General features: G+C 43.5%; 1 protein-coding gene across 2 annotated transcripts in view; it reads left to right on the top strand.

The window, feature by feature from the left end:
* The first annotated feature begins 681 nt into the window (after nt 1-681).
* ADCY1 (adenylate cyclase 1) overlaps nt 682-16,272 on the top strand; it is a 158,433-nt gene continuing 142,842 nt past the window's right edge. For both annotated transcript variants that reach the window (XM_072851397.1, XM_072851396.1), the window contains exon 1: nt 682-1,977. In XM_072851397.1, the coding sequence (XP_072707498.1) occupies nt 1,315-1,977 (663 nt within the window). In that variant the 5' untranslated portion in view covers nt 682-1,314. The remainder of the gene's footprint in view (nt 1,978-16,272) is intronic.

The following is a 16,272-nucleotide window of genomic DNA, read 5'->3' as shown; positions in this document are numbered from 1 at the left end:
TCTGGAAAGTATTCCTGCACTACCTTTGAAAAGCCAAATGTTTGTGATCTATTAAAGTCTTCTATTTTGACATTTTCCTAGCCCTGATTCTTACAAATGCTTGATCCAAAGCCAAAAGAAACATTGGAGTCCTTTCTCTAGTCTTTGGTGAGTTTGGAATCAGTCTCATAATCCCAAAATTAGATTAAATGGTTACAAGAAAAGAATGAAAATTTTCTCATTCACTGCACTTTTTCCAACTGCTTCAGAGTCTAGGAGGCAAAACGAGTAAAATCAACATGTTTATTGAGACAGATAGGACTTTATTTCTCAAAGGAAGCAGGATTCACCTATATGTATAAATTTGTTTATATTTATATATATTTACATACGTGTGTATGTTTACATGTATTTCTGTGCCTTTATATATAGATTTTGTATATTTGTATAAATTTAAATACACGTAAAGGCGGGCGGTCAACACACGCCGGTCACACGGCAGCCGCAGCCCGAAGGCGTGTGTAGCTGGAGCGCCGGCGGGCCCCCGGAGCCCTGCGCGGGACGTGTCCGGCTTCCCTAGCGGGCGGCGCGCAGGCGCCTCTCATTCCCCAGCCCCGGTGAGAGGCTCTCGGACGTGGGAAGGGGCTCGTCCTGCCTTTCCCTGCCCCCTGCTTTCTCTCCGGCCCCTCTGCCCCCCTTTTCCTCCTCTTAGCCCAGTCCCCTGGCAGGGTTTCATTATTATTTTTTTTCCTTGTCGTTATTGTTTTGGTTGTTATTTTTTTTTAAAGGTTGCCCACTGCCCGGGAGCCCGTTTGCCACCCGCTCTCCGTAGCTCCTGCTCCTCCAAACAGCGGTATCTGAAGGAAGACCCGCCTGTTGATTATCCCCCACTCCCCTTCTTTGCTTCCACCCACCCTCTGCCCCCACCCATCCCTCCGCTCGATTTCAAACCTTTGGATGGTGTTTTGGTGTCATTAGGGGATTAACATCCCTGGAGCACCAGGGGAGGAGGAGAAGGAGGAGGAGGGTGGAGGGGAGAGAGAGACAGCAGGCAGGAAGGTTGGCACATTAACACGAGTGAGGCTCTCCTCCCGCCGTCCCAGCCATTCCCCGCTCCTTGGTGGCAGCGGAGGGGGGCGTTTGCCGGCGCCGCGGGTTGCGGCCGGCGGCTGGCGGGCTGCGCCCGGTGCCCGCGTCCGCGGAGCTGCGGCGGCGGGGGCTGCCGCCGGGCGTGCGGCCGCGGCTCCTGCTCGCAGCCCCCCTCTCTTTTATGAGCAGCGAGGCGGAGGAGCGGCAGCGGGGGACACCAGGAGGAGCATTTCTTCCCCGGGGTTTATGAATGGCACTGACATGGAGGAAATACCGTTTCAGAAAGTCAAGACCAAGAGGAAGAAGTGCTGCCACTGCTGCTGCTCCCCGCCGGCTGCCGCGGCGGCGGCAGCCGGCCTGGGGGACCCCCCTCCCTTGCTGCTGCTGGATGCCATCGCCTGCGAGGACGAGTTTGACTGCAAGGAGCTGGAGGCTCTCTTCCAGAGCTACAACCTGAAGCTGGAGCAGACGTCCACCCTCAAGGCGCTGGCCGTCCTCATCGTGCTCACAGCCAGCCTGGCCCTGGTGGAGCTGCTCTCCGGCCCCAGCCTGACTATCTCCAAAGGCTCGCACCCGGTGCACTGCATCATCTTCCTCTCCCTCTTCATCGTCACCAATGTCAAGTACCTGCAGGTCACCCAGCTGCAGCAGATCGTCAAGCTCACCTTGCTCTTCAGTTTCACCTTCTCTTTCCTCTGTTGCCCCTTCTCGCTAGGCGCCTACGGCATGGAGCCCCCCAGCGCCCCCGAGCAGGGCATGTGGCAGCTCATGCTGGTCACCTTCGTCTCCTACTCGCTGCTGCCCGTCCGGACCCTGCTGGCCATCGTCTTCGGGCTGGTGGTGTCCGTCTCCCACCTCATCGTCACCGCCACCTCCGTCAGTGCCAAGCGGCAGCAGCTCTGGAAGACGGTGAGAGAGGGCCGGGCCGAGCCGGGCCCTGCAGCACTGCACAGCCGCGCGGTGCGTGCCGGGCGGGCGGGGAAGCGCGGAGAGGCGCGGAGCGCGTCCTGGGGAGCGGCGGAGGCTGCATGCCGCCCCCCGCGCAGCCGGCCGGGGAGGCGGCGGCGCCAGGCGGTGACTGGGGAGTGCCTGGTGTGTCCCCGGCGGGGAAGGGGCGAGCACGCACCTGTGCTTCAGGGGATGTCGGTAGTTCCCGAAAGTTTCCGGGAGGCAGGGGGTACAGGGCGGCTCCTGGGAGACGGGACCTCTCGGCTTTGTCTCTCGAAGGAAAACCGGGGAGAGGGTAGGGGAGCCAGCAGTAGCGTTTCCACGCTGGCGCAGGTTCAGGGGCACCGCATGCACAGTCAGTGCAAATCCAGCGCGTATAAATAACACCGCTTGACTCAGTACAAACTTGGCATAGGCAATAAGCTGCGTGTGCTAATAACACTTCGATCGAGCTGATTCGTATCCTCGCTGTCTCTCTCAGCCGTGGACCCTTCGTGCCCACAGCCCATTTCAGGGGGGCTCTGCAGAAACGATCTGAAATAGGTGGGACACTCAAAGGGGGCAACTCACCTCGCTGTTCTCGCAGCGAGCGAGGCATTCCCCCTTCAGTTTCCCCAGGGCAGCTGCTGCCCCCTCTCCACAGACATTACCTGCTGTATCAGTGAACTTCCTAGCGGTTCCCTTTCCCCTCTGAATTAATCCAGCAAAACCTCCCCCTGCAGCGGGCATCTTTGGAAACGTGCTGCTGCACTCTCCCCCCTCCCCCGAGTAGCTATTTATAGCCCTGCAGGGCTTTCTCCAGCTCCCGTGGTCTGATGGGCCGCACTGGCAGGGGGAGGAGGATGAGATTGCGCGTATGGGAAACGCTGGGGCTGGGAGTCGGGGCTTGCTGCTTAAGGCTCTGTTATGTCGTGCCTCTGAACCACTGGGAAAGAGAAATGGAAAAATTTTTGTGTCGTCCCTCGTATTGCATTGATTATGTCAGCTCTCAGGGGAAGCACACGGGTTCTGGGGTCTAGATTGGTGTTAAATAACAATTTAATGAATAATTGAATTACTTAGTACATTACTTCTGCTGAATCCTGGTATTATTCTCCATGGCTCTGTAAGGCTATGCTGTGACGCTAGGATGCACACAGTTGGCATGGGCATAAACACTGCCATAAGCAGAATTGTGCACCTTTGTGCCCAGAACTGTGAATTCCTTCATCCTCCTTACATGCTCACACAGACACACACACCCCAGTGTGACATACATGCACATAATGGAGATATACAGGGACAATCACAAGAGTGGGGTTACTAAGACAAACAGGATTATTCATGGCTTCACGCTGCTGAGCTGGTGGACAAAATAAATTGTATATTTTGAAGGGGAAGAGAGAGATAAGCTGAGCTTTATGATTTACCCAGATAATCTGATGGTCTATTTTTAAATGCGTGATTTAGAGTTTCCATGAGAGGGAGAGTTGATGAAAAGCAGAAGCACTGAGAGGAGCCTTCCTTAAAAGCATTCAAAAGGATGCTAAAAACACTAGAGTATTTCTCTTTGAGTAGGTCTGAAGATAGATATTTTTACAGGAGTACCAATTAGTCCTTATGGGAGACCAGGCTATCCTGGCTGCCCTGACACAGAGGCAGATTTTTCTTGATGCCAAGCTGCAGCTCAGTGTGGCACCTGCTGTTCTAGATGGACAACATGAAGAAGCTGACAGTAAAGTCTGCTTGCTAAATTATCTAACCAGAGGCTTGAATGTGAAACATTTTGAAGAGAGGAAATCTGGTAATTTACTTTTTTTACACTAGTTTAACTCAGTTATTCAACAGGCGAGAAGCTGGCTTAAAAATACATAGAAATAGTTGACTAGTGGCTGATGTAACACATGTATGTTTCTTCTTCATCACCCTCTCCCCCCCCACCACAGTAATTTCAGTAATTTGTATGCAGTCCCTAGAGCAGTATGCTTGGCTGATAACAGGAGGCAGAAACCAGCTCTGAGTCTAGCAAAGTAACTGGTCTGTGAACTTGTGTCGCACAGAAATGCACATTGATTTGTCGCATATTTACAAGCAAAAAGTCTCCTGATTTGAAGACTATCTCTGTGTATGCAAGGGACTCTTCCTTTACAAAGAAGTTATTTTTTCTTTTCCAAAGAACAATTTCACAATGGTTGGAAATTTAAAGCCATGTAAAGGCCGCATCATCTGAATTTTATTTGCCTGGCCTGCGAGTAGCCCGAGAGTAGCCCAGCCTTTTTTGTAAAGGCTAGAATGGATGCTGGCTTGCAGTTTGGATCTGCTTCCCAGCCACTGGATTGTATCATGACCATCCCAGTGCTTGTAGACACAGCATGCAGTCAGCCTGTCAGGGAGGCTGGACTGCTCTATGCAGAGCTGCAATAGCGTGAATGGCTCTGTTCTTTCTCCCAACCTCTTGCCCCCTAGCCCTGAGCAAACGCGTGAATTTAAATCTTTAAATAGAAATATGCTGTATCCAGAAATGCAGAAGCACCTGCACCAACCACTGAGACCAGTGTTCTGTTAAAGAAGCCTTTGATTTTTGGGTGATTCAGGCAGGGAACCAATTTTATTTTTGTTTACCCTGAGCTTTAAGAGAGCGCAGCTCTAGTGACTTCTATTGAAGCTAAACTGGAGAGTTGTCAGCAAGACCAAGCACTTCATGTTGTTTCAAGTTAAACCCATTAAAAAATGGGCATAGCCAAGCTAAGGGGGTTGTTCTGAAGTGGGCTTTTGGATGTACATCTTCTACTCCATGCTATCCGAGGAATCACCATATGCAAATCTTTGAATGTCAAAAGCCTCACTGACTTCAATAGTGCTGAATCAGACCCTGAGTGGGTCCCATGGCATGCTTAAAATTTGCATTTGTGTAAATGTGCAAACACTTCAGCATATGAAAATCAATAGATCATTGTGGGGAAAGTTTGTTATGAGGTCTATGCAGTAAAGCATATTTAATTTGCAAGTGATAGTTTTCTGACAGCACAGTGTTGTCAGCAGGTGGTCTGTGGAGATCACAGGCTCATTTCTTCTAGCTCTCTTGGTCATGTCATGTCATGTTGGAGTTGAGACACAGGTATGTATAAAAGCAACAGGAGAGGACGAACGCAAGTGCAGAGAGGCAAAGAGAGCCGGGGGAGTAATGTGGCAGGATTTGAGCTTCAGCTTTCCACTCAGTAGCTAGTTTTTCATCAAATGAAAGATTCCTATCTGCTAATCTGTCCTGCTCATTTCTTAAGAGAAATGTAGTAATAGATAAAATATATATATGAATAGTGGAATATTAAAAATATGCAAAGTACTTGTGGGCAACCTTGACCCCATTTGGAATAAGTTAATGGCAAAAGGCATGCTGACTGCACAGCTGGTTTTGCATGCCTTAATTGACACTGTGATAAAGATGTAAATAGTGTATATAACCAATAGCATATTGGTCACGTTAGTCAGACTCTTTCCCTTCCTTCAGAGTCATGGAACAAAATGCTCATGCCATATAATGTGACTAAGTATCAGGTGGCTGAACCTACTGGAGACCACCTGGGACTCTAGACTTCCCTGTGCCCCCCCAGCTTCCAGATGTATGTTAGGTGCTTCAGAGCACAGAGCAGTTACAGAAATACAGAACCCTGCCCCAAGGAGCTTAGTCTAATTTTTGTTGTGATACAATGAGTGGGTGTTAGAGACATGAAGGCCAGATGGGGTGAGGAAGGCAAAGGCTGCTTAATCACAGAAATTACTCAGTCATGGCATGTGCACAGTTTCATGACTTACTGTTAAATAACTTCTTTTGTCCCTCTAAATATTTTTGTCCCCTTTTTTTTTTAAAATGTGTGCTTATTTCCAGAAAATTCAAAAGCAAATCATACACCAACAAAGTGTCCTCACACATTGCAGAAATCTTTGTCAAAGAGCAAATCTTTTGTGAAAACCAAGGTTCCAACATACATAACAAAGAGCAGAAGAAAGAAAGGTGCTATCATAAATAAGTGAAAAAAATATTTTTTTTTCAGCAGTGTGGTGAAATAAATGTTGTAGTATTTTTCTGACTGTATTTAAAACTGGTTTTATGCATGCATTTATTTATCTGTATGATTAGCACTTTTATTGATTCAGCAAGTACCAAAATTGTAGTAGGGAATGGGTAGACTATGAAAAGGATAACGTGGAGAAACTTGTAACAGTTATTTAAAATAATTTATTTAATACTTACAATTTTATTTTATCTTAACTCTTTGCAGGTTAGTGTGATAATAGTCTGGAATATCACAAGGAATTATCATTATCATGCCAAAGTAAATGTTATTTCTGCTAATGTTTAAAATGTAATTAATGAACACATCACTGACAGAACTGTTAATCTCCACACTTTTGTCTCTCACACATAAGGTAATGTCTAGCAGCCTAATAAAAAGGGTTGCAAATCAAAGACAGCTCAGCTCCATTGTCATTATTATTTGGTGCAAAGCTCAGGTTTTCTCCTTCATGCATATAAAGTACTTCTGAGGAACTGTACTAGTTCGTTTTCTGTGGTGCTTTTCAAATATTAGTATCAAGAATATCTCTAGTATTGCAGACATATCTATGCGCTAATAATCTGTTTGAATTCACTGTTTTCCTCTCTTTCCAAAGATTGGGACCACTGTTCTTAGAGATTCTTAATATCTGTCTGTAACTCTTAACTTCAAGTTGACATTTAGTCCATATTAAAAGATTGGTAGGTTTTTTTTTTCCTAGTTAAAGTGGGATTTTAATCTTCATTTGTGGCATGGGAATTGCCAGGTATTGACCACAGTCGTTTTACCTAGGGGCTGAAGTGTAGGATTCTCTATGGAATGTAGAGCTCAGTGTCTTTTTCCACATAGAGATTAATATGCTCTTGGCTTCCTGAGTCTGCAAACTGTTGACACTGCTACTCTTCATGGGTTTCCAAACAATAACAGCATGCTGATGGTTCTGCATGACTGAGAAACAAGAAGCCTTTGGGAAACTGTCAAGAATCATACAGGCCTGGAGAAACAGTAAATAACAAATAATTTATCCGATAAGTTTAGTTGTTTTTCTCCTACTTAACAGGCTGGGGAGAATGCAGCTTCCCTCCGATGAATGTCACCATATTCACAATTTTATAAGAATTTGATTTTTTTAGTAGCAGTTCTTTGCAATGATTTGTCATATGACCTTTGTATGGACACCTGTGGCTAGTGTAGTACTGTTTGTATTGCAGTAACACCTGTGGGTCCCCATGATGGACCAGATGCCTGTTAACTAGTCCAGTGAATAACTACATGCCAAAAGGACAGACCTTCTCCTTGGCTCCACCTCTTCCTCTCCCATTCTGTACTTTTAGGTTGGAAAAAACTTCCCATGGAAATGTACATTGAATTTGCTAATGGTAAGCTCTGACTGACTTGTCAAACATCTCTTAACATATCTTAGTCTTGCTATGCTCAAAATCTTGTTTATGGACAAAGAGGAAATGCATTTTATATAAAGCTAGGAATTTCTTTTTAGTGTAATTGAAATCTTAACCAGCTAATCAAAGAATTATTAATAGGCTAGATCCCATTATTACCGAAGAAAAAGAGGGCTTCTATGGAGAAAATGTTTTAATAATAATAAAGCAGCTAACACTGTTATACACTCACTCAGTTTCTACCCTCTTTCCTTGAAGTTATGCTTACCCTTCCTCTGCTTCTCCAAGTCTTAAGATTGGTGGCTTCATTCTGCTGGTGGTGTTATCTCTGTTGGCAGCATCTGGAGTCCTTCACTGGAAGGAGGGGGATGTTCATGTCAATGTTTTCTTATTCTTTGCTCTAGGGCCCACTTGGGGACATTTTTATAAGTTTGCTAACATGCATTTCTCTTTCTATGTTGGTCTACAGCTCCATGTTGCATCCAAATTTACTATATATGGTTCCTTTTATGTATGTTAGATACTTGTTCTTTGTTGTCTTTGTTACACCTAAACCCCGTTTTGTCCATCTTCAGGTCCACATTTCTTTAACTGACCATTGGTGAGTTATAGCTTTTTTATAGCTATGGTTGTTGTCTTCAGTACCAAGCCTATGCCCTGTCTTTTGTAATCCCATGCTTGTACTCCTTTACACCATCTCCTGTGTCTCCATTTCTCAAGGCCTCTGCTATGTTTCCACAGGCCTATATTTCTACATACTACATCATTATGTTATAGTCATAAAACTGTTGTGCTAGCGTACAAAGATAAGCAAAAGTAACACAAATTAACTACAGACATCTGGTCAATTAGAAAAAATTGCTGTTATATCTAAACCAGGTAAAACAAAGTGCAGGGAGGTCAAAAAAGTGTAGCCTGAGAAGCTAAACTTTTAGCCCAGAGCAAGCCTGACATGCCTCAGTCCAGAGGTCTTGCAAAATCAGTACAAAGCTTATGGCTTTCCATATAGCAATGGCAATACAGTAATAGCAATGGCAATACAGTATTACAGGGCTATATGGTTGCTATATGGTTAATATGTGTATGATTTAGACTGTCTCCATGTGTCGTATTATTGCTTTCATTTTAATGCTAACAAAGTGGGCCAAATGGTGGCTTCATTTCAAAATGGTAAAATTTTATTGTCTAGACCCTGGTTAATAGCAAAACATTGCACGTAATGTTAGTAATTAGGGACTGTATTTAATTTACATATGTACTGTGTGAAAAAGCAGTTTTCATATGTGTTTGTGCAGCTCTGAGCTCAGGGGGTCCCAGTTTGTGTTTAAAGATCTTTGAGGCTTCTATGGGATAAGTTATTGAGGGTTTCTATTTCTTTCTTCCTTCATTTCTTCCTTCCTTCCTTTCTTTCTTTCTCTTTCTCTTTCTCTTTCTCTTTCTCTTTCTCTTTCTCTTTCTCTTTCTCTTTCTCTTTCTCTTTCTCTTTCTCTTTCTCTTTCTCTTTCTCTTTCTCTTTCTCTTTCTCTTTCTCTTTTTCTTTCTCTTTTTCTTTCTCTTTTTCTTTCTCTTTTTCTTTCTCTTTCTTTCTTTCTTTCTTTCTTTCTCTTTCTCTTTCTCTTTCTCTTTTTCTTTCTCTTTTTCTTTCTCTTTTTCTTTCTCTTTCTTTCTTTCTTTCTTTCTTTTTCTTTCCTTCCTTCCTTCCTTCCTTCCTTCTTTCTTTCTTTCCGTCTTTCTTTCCGTCTTTCTTTCTTTCCGTCTTTCTTTCTTTCTTTTCTGAACATGTAGTTTTGGATATATTCAGTGCTAAACTCATATGAGAAAATTTTGAGAAAAAGGAATAGTTGTCCTTGATGTGATCTGCCATTTCTTCTTCTGGATTCAAACTTCTAAATTTTTTTTCCCATCTTGTTTTCCCCAGTTATTATTATAGTGCAGTGCCTTGCTGGACAGAACCAGTGTAATACCTCATCTAGCTAGTGCAGGTTTCAATTTCTTTTCGTCTACTTTAAACACAGCCCTGAACATCTGCATGTCTATATTAGATGACCCTTACTAACTAGAGCAGAAGTTTTCTTTCTAGCTTTTTCTTATCTCGTTCTGTCAGTTAGATGCATTGCATTCTTACAAGCTAAATTCTGCTGTTGCCATTTCAGAAAACATCAGCTAGCATAAAAAGATGTTTTCTGTCTATCATGGTTAGTTTTTGTCTTGTACTTTCTTAGATTCAAAAGGCCATATACTCCTGTCTTCCCTACAGGAATAAAGTAGTACAAAACATAACTAAATGCAGATGGCATGTATGGAAAGAGGGAGATGAGCCAGAATAGCATCATTCCTTGTTTCTTGTAAGCTCTTGGTTGTGCCAATATGGAATAATTGTTAGAAAGTCTTTTATGAGTGTGGCAAAGAGATGGCATGGTTTCATGCAGGCTTCATGTTCTGATTAATTTATAATATGTTACAAGAGAATTTCACCTAGGACTTAAAATGTTCATGGTTTATAACTCTTGAACATTGCTGATAGGAAGAAGTCAGGCAGTATTAACTCCTGCAAGACCCTTGCTGGTGGGAAGGGGAGGAAGCAGTGCAAGCGGAAGAGGCTGGTTAAGCTTTGGGGCTGAGCTCTGTCTTTGGCTTGCTGTGATGGATGGCTCTGAGAGACCATCAAAAAGTATAATGGAACCCATATATCTTGTTTTAAAATTTCTGAAGTATGTGATTTCCTTTCTTACTTTCTTCCTCTGGGAAACTTTTCATGGAATAAATCAGCTTTGCTTCAAATTTTTAAGATACATACCTGGAGGAATTTGAGGAAACAACATAGTTATACTACTCTGTCCACCTGTTGTTCTGTATTTGGAATAACCAAAAACAACAGCACTACCTTTCATTTACTCAAGTGTAATCTGGGCAAAGCACTTCCTTTCAAGGCAGGTTAATATATAAATTTTAATTCCTATAAATGTACAATAAATATAATACGGGAGTATTTATTCTGTATGAATTTTCCACATGAGCTGATTCCTGAAAGAAATAAATTCACCAAACACATTATATATACAGAAAAGCTGTTTTCTCCAGCAGAATTTGAAATAGTGAAAAATGCCAGAAATGTGGATCTAGTATGACTCTAAGGCAGGCAATAAAGTGTGACAAAGCTGTAAGAAATATAGTTATTTCTTTAGTTGTGGTTCAGGAATAACAGAAGTCCTTTGTCATCCAGAGATGCACGTTGCAATAAATCATCTAAGTGTGGCTAATAGGAAAAATGTTATAGAACAATATTCCACTATAACACCACCTTTCAGATGTTCGTTCTGGAGCAAGGTGTTCATGATTGGATTCAGTAACAAGTGGTTGTGCATCCTCCTATACAACTTTATAGAAGTTAACATAATTAACTGTTCTTTACAGTGGTTAGCACATAAAATTAAGAGGTGCTTATAGCCAACCTGACAGGGTTTTTTTTTGTATAGGTTGCTCATTCATACACTACAATAGCAGAGAAATATTTTTTGATTTCCATAAATCTGCTTATGATTCTCTCTTAGAAGATGAAAGTAATTATCCACCCACACAAAATTAGGAAATGATATAACACTAATAAACACCGTTGTAAAAGAGATTTACATAAAATATATCCTTATTTTGAAGTATCAACAGCCTGAAAAAGAATATTGTGCTTGAGCAGAACTTGTGAAGTTTGTTCATATGAAGTTGAAATGATACGAAATGTCATGAAATGATAGAGTTTTTGATACTTGGAGAAGCAAGGAGGGGAGTCAGCAGAACTGCCACCTTAGACTTCCGGAGGGCAGACTTCGGCCTGTTTAGGAGACTGGTCGAAAGAGTCCCCTGGCAGGCAGCCCTAAAGTGCAAAGGAGTCCAGGAAGCCTGGACATTCTTTAAAGAGGAAGACCTAAAGGCACAAGAGCAGGCTGTCCCCACGTGCCAAAAGACGAGGCAGCGGGGAAGAAGACCGGCCTGGCTGAATAGAGAGCTTTGGCTAGAACTCAGGAAAAAGAGGAGAGTCTATGACCTCTGGAAGAAGGGGCAGGCAAGTTAGGAGGATGACAAAGGTGTAGCGAGCTTGTGCAGGGAGAAAATTAGAAGGGCCAAAGCTGAGCCAGAGCTCAATCTGACTACTGCCATAAAAGGCAACAAAAAATACTTCTTCAAATACATTAGGAGCAAAAGGAGAGCTAAGGAGAATCTCCAGCCCCTAGTAGATGGGGGAGGGAACACAGTGACCAAGGATGAGGAAAAGGCTGAGGTACTTAATGCCTTCTTTGCCTCAGTCTTTAATAGTAGGGACAATTGTTCTCTGGGTACCCAGCCCCCCAAATCGGAAGATAGGGATGGGGTCCAGAATGAAGCCCCCGTAATCCAGGGGGAAATGGTTAGTGATCTGCTACACCACTTAGACATTCACAAGTCTATGGGGCCTGAGGAGATCCACCCAAGAGTACTGAAGGAACTGGCAGAAGTGCTCACAAAGCCCCTTTCCATCATGTACCAGCAGTCCTGGCTAACCGGGGAGGTCCCAGTTGACTGGAGATTAGCTAATGTGATGCTCATCTTCAAGAAGGGCTGGAAGGAGGACCCGGGGAACTACAGGCCTGTCAGCCTGACCTTGGTACCGGGGAAGCTGATGGAGCAGATCATCCTTAGTGCCATCACACGGCATGTAGAGGATAACCAAGGGATCAAGCCCAGCCAGCATGGGTTTAGGAAAGGCAGGTCCTGCTTGACCAACCTGATCTCCTTCTATGACAAGGTGACCTGCCTAGTGGATGAGGGAAAGGCTGTGGATGTTGTCTACCTAGACTTTAGTAAAGCCTTTGACACGGTTTCCCACAGCATTCTCCTGGAGAAACTGGCTGCTCATGGCTTGGACGGGTGTACTCTTCGCTGGGTAAAGAACTGGCTGGATGGCCGGGCCCAAAGAGTGGTGGTGAATGGAGTTTACTCCAGTTGGTGGCCGGTCACAAGTGGTGTTCCCCAGGGCTCTGTGTTGGGGCCAGTCCTGTTTAATATCTTTACCAATGATCTGGACGAGGGGATTGAGTGCACCCTCAGTAAGTTTGCAGATGACACCAAGTTGTGCGGGAGTGTTGATCTGCTTGAGGGTAGGAAGGCTCTACAGAGGGACCTGGACAGGCTGGATCGATGGGCTGGGGCCAATTGTCTGAGGTTCAACAAGGCCAAGTGCAAGGTCCTGCACTTGGGCCACAGCAACCCCATGCAACACTACAGGCTTCAGGAAGAGTGGCTGGAAAGCTGCCCAGCAGAGAAGGACCTGGGGGTGTTGGTTGACAGCTGCCTGAATATGAGCCAGCAGTGTGCCCAGGTGGCCAAGAAAGCCAATGGCATCCTGGCTTGTATCAAAAATAGTGTGGCCAGCAGCACTAGGGAAGTGATTGTGCCCCTGTACTCGGCACTGGTGAGGCCGCGCCTCAAATACTGTGTTCAGTGTTGGGCCCCCCACTACAAGAGAGACATTGAGGTGCTGGAGCATGTCCAGAGAAGGGCAATGAAGCTGGTGAAGGGTCTAGAGCAGAAGTCTTATGAGGAGCAGCTGAGGGAACTGGGGTTGTTTAGCCTGGAGAAAAGGAGGCTGAGGGGCGACCTTATTGCTCTCTACAGCTACCTGAAAGGAGGTTGTAGAGGGGTGGGGGTCAGTCTCTTCTCCCAGGTAGCTAGTGACAGGACGAGAGGAAATGGCCTCAAGTTGTGCCAGGGGAGGTTTAGACTGGATATTAGGAAATTTTACTTCACTGAAAGGGTTATCAAGCATTGGAAACAGGCTGCCCAGGGAAGTGGTTGAGTTGCCATCCCTGGAGGTATTTAAAAGACATTTGGATGAGGTGCTTAGGGACATGGTGTAGTGGTGGTCTTGGTAGTGTTAGGTGTATGGTTGGACTCGATGATCTTAAAGGTCTTTTCCAACCTATACGATTCTGTGATTCTGTGGTTCTGTGAAGTTGAGAATAGTCCTATGCCTTCTAAGTATAGAATGTCTTTCTTTGTGTACAGAGTTTGAGTTAATCTGTATAAAATACGATGTGGCAAAATGAAGCTTTGAGATAAATTGATAAATGTTTATCCAAAGGTGAAGGATATAGAGCTGAGCCTCATTTCAATTTTAAACAACAAAAAGAATCTCACAGGGCTTTGGGGAGATTTATGTGATGTGCCAAAAATTATTCTTGCTGTAATAATTTCATCCCAGAATGATTTAACTAAAAGGGCACACCATTTAATGTGAACTATGTAGGAAGTCAGGATCTGTTTGTTTACCTCATGACATGAAAGTAGTAATGGCAGTGGAAAGGAGCCCCTCCTTATGGGCAAACAGGCCCGTAAGAGAGAAGCTATATCAGGATCAAATTCCCACTGTTGCAGGTTGTCTCTGCAGCCTGCTCTGCAGACTCCTGGTCACCGCTGTCATGGCTGTCAAAGATTTGGATACTACTCCTCACCTAGAATTATGAGTCACAGAGCTTAGATGCTATGCTCTGGAAATTGAGGATGACCCCTCACAGATGTCCTGTGTGATTCCTGGTCCTGGACTCTGCAACCGTTGTGCTGATGTCTCTACTGATCCATGCTGGTTTAATGCAAATCAGCTGTAGCAGGGCTGTGGGAGTTGAAGAAGCCTAGTTTTTAAGTCCATGGTTGAATTAGCTATGATGAGTACTCTATCTCTCATTCATCTATGCTTTGAAATATGAGGAATAATGTTGCTTTTCAAAACAGAGAAACAAACTGAGCGTTATCTCCATGTTCAGTGAGTTTCCCGTTCCCACCCCCAGTTATGTAAATGATAGTGGTGAATGATAGTTGCTTGAGTTCCCCCAGATGGAAAGTTTACATTAGCTTATTTGGCCTTCTCCATGCAGCCCTCTTTCTATTTTAGGCAGCAGTAGATTGAGGAGATTGCAGCCGAGTTAATTTGCCTCATCTGTTAGTCAAAATAAACTGCTTTATCAAGTCCATTTCTTCTTGCTTACGCTGTTAAAAAGATTAGTCTGATTTTTCCCTTTGAAGAGACCACAGCCTAAAGAGGGGATTCCTGTTCTAAACTACACTTCACATTATCGGTTAATATTAACACAATGGCTGAAATGTCTTTGGTAGGAGGGTAATGTGCTTTTCTAACTGAGAGCGCATGCTCTTCTTATAACAGCTTCTGGAATATCCTTCACTGAAAAGGATGATTATGTTTAAGAGGAGAGAACAAGCTTCATTTGCTGGTCTGTTAATCAGTTCCAGTGCTATTGCTAAATTCGAAATTGAGAAGAGAGTGACTGATAAAATTGTTTGGCATGGCTTTTTTATCTTAACAACATTATTTCTAAGCCTTATTTGATGTCTGACAGAAACATTAAGGGAATCGTGAATGAGTTCCTGAACACCCGCTGACTATTTAGTGCAAATCTTATGTGTAGTTAATATATTTATTTGGTGGGCAATGTATAGGGTAAGCTATAAGATTTTCTTAGTTTGCCTATGGGCAAGGGACATGAAAAATGCACCTTTCTTACTCTTGGGTCTTAGGAGAATACGCTGAAAAATTTTACAGTTGGTATTTTACAGTTAGGATGAATGGAAGTACTGAAATGGGCAATAACCACTTGGAAAGCTATGAATTATTCTCTATCCTTAACTGATATTTTTGTAGCATTGCTAGTTTATCATCAGAGGACCTAATAACTAAAAAAATGTTTTCCTTGCTTGCTTTTTTTCTTTTTCTGCTGCTGCTTTTGTGGAACCAGTCCCTGTCATTTTTGTGCTGACCACTGCAGTTCTTGGTGCAGTGACCTCTACTGAACTTCCCCCAAAAGAGAACATCAATCAGATGATACAAAAGAGGGAACATTCTCCTGGGATAGGGATGACTGCAGAAAGGAGATTGATCTTTCCTAATTTCCCTAAGGGTGCACACCATTCAGTCCCAGGACTTCGTCTGTCTTGTCAGTTAGTGAGTCTACACTCGTGAACTTTAGTCCCAAATCTCTATGGTATCATTTGCAAAAGCCCCATTTCTCCAGCACGATCGTATACTGAAGAACTGAGCTTGGCTACTGATCATAATGATTTTCCTTCTCTTGGGCAAAAGATATAATACCTAAACTAGAAAGGAATTGTCTTTCTTACAAAATGTCTTATATGCCCCTGAAATTGTCTTTTGAAGTTTACTTAGAGTTGCTGGTCCTCTGTAAAGGTAAGGATTTGACACGTATATAATCCATTATCTAACGTTCTCAAATAAATTCTCTTCACAGGGAGATATCACATGATATCTTGGCTTCTTTTCCCGTGTGTATGATAGTTGCTGCCATTCCACTCATAAAAAAAGACTGAAAAATCAAAGACTTACAACTACTTTGTACCAGACAGTTGAAAACCTTTTTCTGAAGTTGTAATTAAAAAAACCAACAAAGTAATCCTGAAGCTGATATATAATGCACTGCTGAGTTACAGTAATCTTACTGTCCACAGTCCTAAATGTAGATGGGTTTATTCAATGGTACAAACCTTGGAAAAGCTATATATATATATATATATTTCCTTCTTGCCACTAAGGTGTTCAAGAGTGGAGCTGTATGAGGGAAAGGTCTTTTATTCTTTAAAGTCACAGTTCAAATTTAGGTTGCCAAAGTTCAAGTTTCTTTACTATCTAAAGACATTTTGATGACCTACCAAAATGTCCAAGAAAGGCTGATGCCGATAGTCCCATTTCTGAGATACAAATGTGAATTTTTTATACACTGTTGGTAACTCAGCAAGCCCAGCAAACTTAAAGTTGTTTTCTTAGT

This window comes from Ciconia boyciana, chromosome 2, assembly GCF_034638445.1.
Source record: "Ciconia boyciana chromosome 2, ASM3463844v1, whole genome shotgun sequence".
NCBI classification, from domain to species: domain Eukaryota; kingdom Metazoa; phylum Chordata; class Aves; order Ciconiiformes; family Ciconiidae; genus Ciconia; species Ciconia boyciana.
This window is presented reverse-complemented; position numbering and strand designations above follow the sequence as displayed.